Source organism: Panicum virgatum, chromosome 7K (genome assembly GCF_016808335.1).
Source record: "Panicum virgatum strain AP13 chromosome 7K, P.virgatum_v5, whole genome shotgun sequence".
NCBI classification, from domain to species: domain Eukaryota; kingdom Viridiplantae; phylum Streptophyta; class Magnoliopsida; order Poales; family Poaceae; genus Panicum; species Panicum virgatum.
Window position 1 is genome coordinate 32,579,459 of NC_053142.1, and position 10,674 is coordinate 32,590,132.

Sequence of the window (10,674 nt, forward strand, 5' to 3'; positions counted from 1 at the left end):
CTTCTCTTCTTTCTCTCTTTCTCTTCTTCTTCCTCTCCCCTTCTTTATTCTTTGGTCCCAAAAATTGAGAGGGGGTTTAGGGGGGTATCCATTGATCTTGGTAAGGTAGGGAGGCTTGAGCCTCCCTAGCCCCCCCTTGAGATCCGCCCCTCGGCCTTGAAAGCTGAAACGGATTAGCGGGCACAAAGTCATTCTTTAACCCCTTCATATAAAAAGGACTAAAAGAGCTATGATCCGTGGAAGCGGAATCAGATGTTCAGAACAAGTAAACTTAGCGGGCTTGCGGCTCATTGAATTGCGGATCAAGAAGAAACAGAGCATGCACGCAAGGATTCTGCATGCATGGCACAGACATGAAAACAAAACCTGTCTCCTTACTCGAGCAAAATTAAGAATTCATCAGAATTGTGGCACTTCAGTCTCGCATCACAAGCTAATTCTTCTGTTGATGGCTATGCCAAAACATGTCCCAAGTGGAAACAGATGCATGGCAGCTGATTGTCGCAAGAATAATGCACACACCACAAACACCATATATTGAAGCTCAATAAATGGTTCACAAATCACAGCAGCCAGCATCAGGCACACAAACCAGCTGTCTCTTGGTTCATCAAACATTACATAGCAAGCAAACTCAGTGCATCCACAACAGGCGCCTGCGCGCGTGCACACACGCAGCTGCTGCTTATTAGCTCACCACTCCGTTTCAAACGGAGTAGCAGGCACTCATCAAGCCACACAACATCAAACACACGCACACAGCAGTTGAGCAGCACACACCCAGACCCAGCTACTGCTGCTGCTTCATTGTCTCGGATCCAATCGCAAGCCACACACTCGACTCGAGCACACACGCCGGCCGGTGTCTGACCGTCTGAGCGCAACACGCGCGCAGGCAGAAAGCCCGGTGGCATTTTTATTCCAAAGCACTTGGCAACCGCTAGGCCAACTCGGCCATCGACGGCGCAGCGCAAGCAGGAAGCCAACCTGAGGCCCCTGCCCTTGTCAACAACAAACACAACCAAAGGCAGCTGTGCAGCCTGCAGCAGCATCATCAGTATCATCACAGCAAGCCAGCAATCCTGCCCGACCAGCGTCCATCGTAGAGGGCGAACGAGTCTCCCATCTCCCGTGGCAGCAGCGGCAGTAGTGTGGACGCACGGTTCAGGATTCACCTAGACAATGTGAGAGGCAGAGAGTCATAAAATGGCAAGTGATGAGTATGCAGTCGATAGGAAGAATGAAAGAGAGCCTATTTTATTCCTACAAATAGAACATATTACACTTCACCAACGTAACCATTAAAAAAAATGTTTCACCAATGTACACTTGGTGTACAGCAGACTACAGAGCAGTGTGCCGTGTGCGTACCTGAGAACGGTGCCCCTGAGGAGGCGCCTCATCCTGTAGTAGCGCGAGTGCACGGGCGGCTCGAAGAGGCTGGGGTGGTGGCCGGCGGCGAGCCCGTCCCACTCCAGCGCGTCCCACACGTCCTTCTCCATCTCCACGGCCGGCCTCTTCACGCCGGGCTCGCGGCCCTGCAAGACCGGCAGCCGGCGCAGGCCGAAACACCCCCTTATCCTGATGGTCTTGAGCGCCGGCGCGAGCATCTTGACCTCAGATATCTGCCGCAGCTTCGGCAGGTCGTGCAGGTGGATGGTGGTCAGCTTCGGGAACGGTACGCCGCGGGCGACTATCTCCTCCGGGTACTTTTCGTCCAGCACGAAGACGTGCGTGAGGTCGCCGCAGTGGATGATGTGGAGGGTCTTCAGGCTGGGGAAGGAGGGGACCCACACCGGCAGCGCGAACTGGAGCCTCGGGCAGGAACGCAGGTGCAGGTGCTGCAGATTTTGGAAGGAAGCATAGTGGCCTCTGACACCTTGGCTCCAAATGCATCGGGCCATCTGGAGATCTGATGCCCAGATGGTCTGTAGTTGATGTCCACCGAACGCCTCTGCAGGGATTCCAGGGAAGATGGTATCCAAGTTGGGGCACCTCTCCACGTGGCACCACATAAGGCGATCCCAGTATCCCGAGGGCATGCTACTGCTGGTTGCGGCATCATGGACGTGCAGGGATTCGGCGTAGCGTATTGTTAGCCAACCTAAAGTACGGCCACCTGCCCCCAGTTCAGTACCCAAGCTTCGGCTCTCGTTACTAATCTCAATATGATGATCTGACCGTTGAGCCGGGGGCTGTGGAAACACCAGCATTGGGACATTATTGTTGCCGATCTTGGTGGTTACATCACCATACGGACTCGCTAGAACATGGTGCTGGGGACCATCACTAGGTCCTGCAGTCTTCTCCTTGATTGTCGTTTCGAGCCCAACACCCCCACCGTACTCAACTGAAGAGGTGACATGGATATTGAAATAAATATCTCTTGCAATCGAATAATATTGATCATACAGCAGGCGAAACAAGGACCTGCCGAGCCTCGCGTCTGCGAGAACAGCATGCAACTGCAAGCGGAAATGCTTATGCTGGGCAAGGGACGGCCGAGTAAGTCCAAGTGTCCTCTTAGCTCGTGTGTCTATGCACACCTCTTCCAGCTTTAGCTCATCTGATGATCCCCAAATTATTGCACGGAGGTTCTCACAACCTAGCAAAAAGAGCCGCTTGAGTTCTGGGACATCTACCACCATAGTTTTGAGGTCAAGTACCTTGATTGCACTTCCTGAGAGGTCTAGCTCCACAAGATTAGGTAGTCCGCGTACAAACAAATTCTCCAATTGCGTGCAGCCTTGTAGGGATATCTTGGAGGTTTTGGCATCTCTTTTATCTGCATCATGCGGCTGCTTCGGTTCGGAAAATTCTTGGGGCAGCTTAAAGGATGACATCCATTTGGTCGCCGGTCCATATCCATCAAAACTAAATGATCTTAGGGAAGAGGGAAGCCCGTCTGGCACAGCAACATTCTCTAACCCGTCGCAACCATCAAGGATAAGCATCTGGAGGCTCTTTGCCATTGATAAGTTTGCTGGCAGATTTTCCATGTCTCTGTTACCTGACAAATCAAGTATTTCCAGATCTATTTTGTCCACGAATGAGTTGTTGCAATCTTTTGATGTCGTCTCTGCTTTATGAGTGGGTTTGATTATCCGAAGCTTTTGGAGGTAACGCAACCTTCCCTGTAATCTACCACTTATTAACTGACAACACATGAATCCCTCAATATTTAGCTCCCTGAGGTTAGTCATGATATCCATATTTTCTTCAGATAAGATAGCATCCCATTCTGTGTAACGTAAGTCAAGCACCCATAGGCTTTGTAGACACACCCAGTTTGCATTGTTCCCTGCACCTTCACTTCTGTTGTCATGTGTGCAGTGATCCAATCCGAGGAATCTCAATCCCTCACACTGGAGGAAAGGAGGTGACATAAAACTGAAGCTGCAATGAGAGAGAATTAGCACGCCAAGGTTGCAGCAGTGTTTAAGAAACACATTTGGTGAGTCTTGTGGGTTCTCAGACTTGTCAAGTGCTACGAATAAAGACGATGCCCTTTCCAATATAGCTTTTGTATCTTCTTGTATTGTCAGATTCTTTGAGGTCATACAAATCCAACGACAACATGGGCTCTCTCTAGAGTAAGAAATACCATCCTTCTTGACCACCAAAAATGGAGCCTCTGGGTCTTCCATGAGTTTTTCAAACACTTCATCAAACAGAGAAGTATCATCACACTCCCAATGTATTTCCTGATGCAATGCATCAGTAATCTCCCTTGTTCCATCTCTCTTAATTATCCCATCACACATCCAGTAGTTTGGAGAATGAGCCACCCAATCAAATCCCGTGGCCCTGTGAAAACTATATTGCAAGAACAACTCGTACAGGCAACACTCCATTACCATTGTTGGATCGACGCCTTGCATCCATGGGTGGCGAGCAACTATGTTAGCTGCTTCTTCATGCAGCAGTGCATGAAACTCTGAAGTACTTAATTGGTTATCTGACAAATAATCATAGAGAAAAAGGTGGGTGTATCTTAGCTTGCTTGATATCTCATCACGGTGTTCATGTATAGTCAAAGACCGTCTTTTGAATGCCCATACTATTACGTGGTCGCAATAATCATCAGCGATAATACCAAACTTATGTAAATCAACCTCATCATCACTTCCATTAAGGAAAACCATCACAAATTTTCTTTTATCCAGGGTTTGGTAAATCACTTGCGAAACACTAGGAATCACATCCCTAGAGCCAAGGTCCACACCATTGAAGTCATCCTCTTCATCCTGCTTGTCAAACGTGGCCAGCACTGTTTCAGGGTCTAGTTTTAGCTCCTCTGCGATTTTCCTCTGCATCACCCTTCTACTTTCCCATGCTGAGCAATCTATGTAAATTATTGTGTCAAAGCATAGTCTTGAAGGATTTTTCTTGGCTTTGATTGACCGAAGTTCTTGCTCTATGGATCTGAGAACAGGCGCCGCCCCAAAGCCACTCCAACCATTAAAATAGAAGACCTTTTTGTCACTCTCGTGCCGGATACGCTCAAGTATCTCCTTTCTGGCGCCATCAACATCTCTTTCGCCAATATACTGCAGTGGAGTTAGGAGGAAGCAAAATGAGGCTACATTATATTAATCCGTTGCAGCTTCAATCCAATACGAATGCATATGCTCTGGTCGTGTGCATGAATGAGATATATATACGAATCAAATTAGGATGTTCGAGCATGAATAAACCAGCAGCTAGCAGAGTGCACTGGCTTCTGCAAAACTGTTTCAATTAGATGTGCCAATGCTTGAGTCGCATGAATTACAGTAGTGTCGTACCCATCTTTCCATGATGAGATCCCTCTTGCCTTAGAAGACCAACAACAGACAGGAAATACGCGCACGAACGCCGATCTAACCCATGAATTCGCTGGTTCGATCAACACCTGCGCACAGCATTACTGTAAACGAGCAGCGCGGTACAGTACTACGAGTAGTATTTCCAAGGGAGCAAATAATGCGAGTAAAGAGGACCACACACCTGTTCCAAACTCCAAAGACCATGGAGGAATTAATTAACGGAAGGCGCGTCGATCTAACCCATCATTCCATTGATGAGTGCTCGCCCTCAGATCGAACAGGGGCCGGCAGGAAATGCAATCGCGAGGCGGAGGGCGGCAGGACTTAGGAGTGTAGTGTTAACTGTTGTGAGGCACCACGGCGGTCGGCAGCTATGTTCCTTTCTCTGCACAACGCATGGTTCCTTGCTTGCTGGCTGGCTTCCTCCATGTACGTTTTGCTTGCTGGGTGCGTTGCTTCTCACAGCAAGCAAATCATTCTCCCTTGTCTTTATTCCAAAGCAACGGATAGTTCCTCTCTGCTTTTTGGAAGATGGTCGGTGGTAGCTGTAATTTGTGTTAAAGACAGTCATGGATGGCCCGGTAAAGAGCAGCAGAAATTTTTCCTTTGTTCAAAGAAGAGATTGCCAAATCTTTTTCTTTTTCTTGTGTCTTTTTTGTGTGGGCGCGCGTGGGGAAGGGACAGATAACCGTTGTGCTCGCCTAGTAAAATCATTAGTCTGTTGTCAATTCTTCTTGAACGAGGTCTCATGGACTACCCAGTTCGTGTGATCAGTGGCGGATCCAGGATTCATGGACAGGGGGGGCTGACATCCTTCTTCCTCCTCCAGCCCCCCTCTCCTTCTTTCTTCTCTTCTTCTTCCCCTCATTCCTCCCCTATTTTTCCTTGATGTGCAAGCACGTAGGGGGGCTGGTGCACCCCCAGCCCCCACGCTAGATCCGCCCCTGTGTGATCCTAATTATGCTGTCAATTGTTCTTGAACTACTCTACGAGACCAGGACATGCCGGCCCAAATCGTATACGAAAATTTTAGTTTGGATAGGATGTAAACATTGTGTACTAAATGTAAAACTATATGATCAAGTATCTATTCAAAATGTGGCATAATACGCTCTAGTGTATTATGTGACCGTACATGCACATATCTTACAAGTTTGTGTATCCATTTGCATATTTTGCAATTTGTTGGACCACAGTGACGACCATACAAGTTGTTATACGGTGAATGCAATTTACTCTTTTAAATAAGACAAATGGCCAAGGTCGTATAAAAAACAATGGTGTTGAACATCTAGACGGAGGGAGTACTTGTAAGAGTCCTTTCGTGTTGGCTAACACCTGAGAGTGACCGTTGAAAATCGAGTGTGCAGTTTATGATTTTACAGTTTACGCCTCAGCAAATTATGTCGCTCATCCATATGATCAGCATTTGTAACTATCACATCTGCATATACACATGTACGTTTCCAATCGTACAATGTGGTTATCGCAACTGCACTTGAATATATATACAACAGGTCAAAGCAACAAAGCTATTCTTATCCTAGACCTACTCAGCTGATGTGAGCATGCCCGATTGTATCTGTGGACATATGAAAAACGCACGTCCTCAAAGACGAAATCAACCAATGAACTGGATCACAAGATCTTGGTGAATTTGCTGAGTACTCAGAAAAATGGTATTTTCAGATAACAGCCATGATCATTTCGCACTTTTGGTTAGATGTAACGGCAGGTCAGTGGTCTTTTGCGTTGCTGGCCGGTTACTCTGGTTGACAAGGTGGTGGTTACTCTGGTTGACAAGGTGGTGAAGCCAAACGACTAAATCCAGGATGTGATCCTCGGTCCTTGCCTTGTCGGCATGGTAGAGCGTCTCGATTGGATCTGCTTGACCTGGTCGTCTCCCGACCCTGTCAGTCCTGGAGTATTGAAGGCAAAGGGAATGTCAGATCTCCGACAACTGTCATTCCCTAAGTAAGTGCGTTAAAAAGACTAGTGGAAAATAGTCATCTTACCCCGACTTAGCCCATTCGCTAAACCTCAAGAAGCCTCGGGCACTGAAGTAAGCATAAGAGGCAGTAGATGCATAAATCTCAATATAACTGAATCAACCTTAAAACAATTGGTTCGATGTAAACAAGCTATAGTACCAGGTGGTATTGACGGCCATAGGAACAAGCCATTTCAATGATTTCTCCATTTGAACCCTTATATCATCAATGGTGAGCTGCAGCAGAATTCAGGGATCAGAATGCGCAAACTTTGGTGATGTGGTTCATTTGTTCTCTGGCTGTATTACCTCCTGAGGCACTAAGGAAGTTTTTAATCTATTTGGTAGAGCCGATTTGACCCTTGGTGGCAGCCCCTGGTAGAGGGCCTCTCTTGTGTTTGATGGTACATAACCTGATCGAGAAACCTATAGCCCAAAAAACTGTTTAATGTTCTGCCTTCAAAAGTTCACTAGCAGCTAGTGAAAATTGCTGAAATTCGTTCACTCAGCAATTATTATACTCGGAAGATTTATCCTTTGTTTTCGGATAAGATCCAGTTATCCATTAAGCGAAGTCATATGTAAAGAAACAAGAAGTTTTGAATACAATATGATGACAAGGTGCAAGTATGAATATCATAATATTTTATTGATATATATGATACGATGGCAAAAGCAAGCAAATAACTCAGAACCTGAGCTCAGTGAACAAAAATAATGAGAAGAAACTTACAATGCTATAGATCTGAATGATAATGTTTGCATAATGTAATGCCAGCCCAGCAGGTCCTAGCCTTTGACAGCTCGCAGTTGATTCAGCACTCAAAGCAAATCCATCTACAAATGCATTACAAGGATCAGCTGGCAGTAAATTTGACTGATTTAAAAGGAGACATTGAGCCATGAAAATACCAGAAGATCCAAAAGTACTGTTGATCTCAAAATGTAAGTAATGCACGATTTCTACAAGCTTCTCGACCACCTATCATGACAAATTTATGTCATAAGCAATATAGGGTAGGTCACATAGCATACATGCAAATTCTACAGCAAAAAAGCTACTTACTTCTTCCAACGTCTTGGACCAGAGAGATCTTTTCTTCAAGCTCTCCACGTAGCTCCTTTGGGTCTTCAACTCCAGTCTCACAATTTGAATATTATCTCCTGCAAAATAATTTGATTATAAACTTCGAGTATCAAAGGCTCAAAGAACTACAGCTACAGTCATAATGAATGGATTTGGACACTTAAAAGGAAGACTAATGACAAGAGAAATTTCTTTTCCTTAGCTTCCACAATCCCTTTTCTTTTAGGTTATAGACACATTCTACAATCTATCTGTTCAGAAAATGGTGTAGATAGTCCTCGTACCTTTTTCAAATCTCTCTGTATCCTTTCCCTTTAACTTAGAGTTGTATTCTTGCTCAAATCTATCTAATGCATGAAGCTCATGGTACAAATCCTGCAAAAAGAAAGAAGAAATTTAAATAATCAAGAAGATAAAAAATTGTCCCTCGAGGCCTCAAAAGATTACTTCAGAGAACATCCAGTGCTCACAGTTGTACGTTGAACAAGAGTCATCAACTTTTGCATCTCTGCTTTGGCTGTTTCTTTCAGTTGCTTCTGGGGTGCACTTTCGGATTCTAAACTAGACACCAAATGAACAAGATAGTAAAAAAAAAAACTCATTTGTATAACTCATTGCTTCCTGTCAAATAATATAAATGCTTACTTGAAAAAATAGCGGTCCAGATTATGCCACTGGGGATCTTTGCAACGGTTGCCAAACCTGATAACCTCTTGGGAAAATATTTTCAGCTCTTCCCTGCAAATATTAGCCAGAGGTCACAAACAGCTATTGGTCAAAGGTGATCAGAAATTCACTATGGTAATTGATAAAAATCATCATGTGTACCTTTTGTCATTAGCTGCAATTCGCATCAACTCACTCATGTCACTGGAAACCAAACTCTGTACACCTTCAGAAGGAAGCACGACTCGTTTGAAGTACGTAACAGTGTCTTCCGAGAGAGATTGCATAATACTGGCACCTTTAAGTATTGTGTTGGCAACCTCAAAAGCAAGAATTGATATCTTGCACCCTTTGTTCTTTGATCTAGAAATGAAGCCACCATCTGGGCTGAAGGTCGTCACCAGGGATCCTAATGTGTCTAAAATGTCCACTGCTTTGCCAAATCCAGCCATGCTGGCTGTCCCAAGCACAGAGCCCAGTCTAGGAGCCTGCTAAGAAACGTCAAGGCTTTCAGACACATACCATTTCACATTTTAGTAATGCTGATAAGGTAAAAGTTATGCAGCATAGACCAAATCATTTTCCTGGTAAGAGGCTAGTCAGCAAAAATATGAATCACAGCTAAGAAGTACGAAAAAAGTGTCTGTCTGTCATTGATGCAGCTAAATATCACTGTACGCAAGCTAAATATCACTGTACGCGAAATGCAAATCCATTAAATTTTGTCCACCACTTGCCTTGCTTGTTCCAACACTTCTAGACCTGTCTATCCTCGGCTCAGACAACTCCATTTTGCCAGATGGAGCTGTCTCCCCTGATGTCATGACGTCCAACTTACTGTTCCCGGGAAGAAGGAAATCATCATCATCCTCGAATGAGAACCGATTAGAATCCCAAGCCAACTCATGGTTCTCCGCAATCTCCATGGTTTCTTCAACGCCCTTAACCTTCTGCTTGTGTGCAGCACTCATCCTGTCACTGAATTCGCTGATGCCATCTGCAGCATCCTCGAAGCTGGCATCGGCGATACCAACAAACCTTCTTGAATTCAGAACTGCAAAACAGTAGGCACCACCATGAGCAAATTTCTCCAACTACTCTAGTCCAGTCTACCTTTACAAAGAATTGGATTTTTTTTTAGAAAAAAGGGAACAGGAAGCATGTAGCGCGCATACCGTAGCAGCTGTTGCAGTCCATCCGCTAGGCACCTGCTCCCACGACGAGACCGGCATCAACGAACGCTCCCGATGAACCAAGAAGCGCCGCCCGTTCACACAACGGACCACGAAGGCATCCGCAGATCCCCCACGCCACCCGGGCGCCGCGCGGAAGGTGCTCGACGGAATGCCGCCCGAGTCAACGGGGGCCGCTGGAAAGATGGCGCAAGGACCGAAAAGAAGTTGCAGGAAAATGACGAGCCAACCGCGCCAACCGAAACCCCCCCTGTACGCAGGTTGGAGAAAAAATCGCGCCAGCAAGAAATCCGGCAGACGAGCAAACCAAAAGATGGAATTTTTACAATCTCCCCGAGAGCAAGCGACGATTGACAAACACAACCGGGCGAGGAGAGGACGAGGCCCTAGGAATTGGCTGTCCTTGAGAACCGGGATCTGGAGCCGGAGGAGGGAGACGGGAGAAGAGGAAGCGGCGGTTTCTTTCCTCCCCGGGACGAGTAGAGTATTTTCTCCTGCCTTTTCCGCTCGGGCGCCAACCGGACACGACAGGGGCGACAGGGAGGCAGGCAGGGTGCCGCCGCTTCGACCGATCGATCCGTCTCCCAGCTGCCGAGTCCACGCGCTGACCGCGATTTTTTTTATGGGCGCGCGCGCGTGCGCGGTCGCTCGGAGACGCCACCTGCGCGCCGGGTCGCCGCCGGACCCGGCCGGCATGGGGCGAGGTCGCGAGGATTTGTTGGCTCTGGCTGGCTGGCCGGCGGGCCGGCCCGGCCCTTGCTGTTGCTGGCTAGGCTTGGCTGGTGCCTGGTGGTGAATCCGGGTCGCTTTTCATTTCAGCTCACCTGCTGCTGCTGACAGCTGCGGAGTGGGGGTCACGTTCTTGGTGCCGAGGCTGCGTTGGGTTTAATTTTTGGGTTGAAAAAAACTCGTGAGCGTTTAGTACCCCAT

General features: G+C 46.9%; 2 protein-coding genes across 4 annotated transcripts; both read right to left on the minus strand.

Annotated features, from left to right (window-relative positions):
* Positions 1 to 510: 510 nt before the first annotated feature.
* Positions 511 to 5,263, minus strand: LOC120641020. Of its 2 annotated transcripts, XM_039916973.1 has the most exons (5): positions 4,990 to 5,263; positions 4,788 to 4,894; positions 3,601 to 4,550; positions 1,372 to 3,570; positions 511 to 1,175 (listed from the first exon to the last, which is right to left on the minus strand). In XM_039916973.1, exons 2-5 carry the CDS (start codon positions 4,797 to 4,799, stop codon positions 1,172 to 1,174), a joined length of 3,165 nt encoding a protein of 1,054 aa, XP_039772907.1. In that variant the 5' UTR covers positions 4,800 to 4,894; positions 4,990 to 5,263; the 3' UTR covers positions 511 to 1,171. The 2 variants fall into 2 exon arrangements, with proteins under 2 accessions (XP_039772907.1, XP_039772906.1); XM_039916972.1 differs by having other exon boundaries at positions 1,372 to 4,550; positions 4,990 to 5,262.
* A 938-nt stretch (positions 5,264 to 6,201) lies between these two features.
* Positions 6,202 to 10,474, minus strand: LOC120641021 (protein PSK SIMULATOR 1-like). 2 transcript variants are annotated; one of them, XM_039916974.1, is made up of 13 exons: positions 9,727 to 10,474; positions 9,289 to 9,605; positions 8,714 to 9,039; positions 8,531 to 8,623; positions 8,356 to 8,446; positions 8,170 to 8,260; positions 7,865 to 7,962; positions 7,711 to 7,780; positions 7,532 to 7,635; positions 7,108 to 7,224; positions 6,959 to 7,035; positions 6,824 to 6,865; positions 6,202 to 6,727 (listed from the first exon to the last, which is right to left on the minus strand). In XM_039916974.1, the coding sequence occupies exons 1-13, from the start codon at positions 9,746 to 9,748 to the stop codon at positions 6,511 to 6,513; spliced, it is 1,665 nt and encodes a 554-aa protein (XP_039772908.1). In that variant the 5' UTR covers positions 9,749 to 10,474; the 3' UTR covers positions 6,202 to 6,510. The 2 variants fall into 2 exon arrangements, with proteins under 2 accessions (XP_039772908.1, XP_039772909.1); XM_039916975.1 differs by lacking the exon at positions 7,108 to 7,224 and having other exon boundaries at positions 9,727 to 10,309.
* Positions 10,475 to 10,674: the final 200 nt, after the last annotated feature.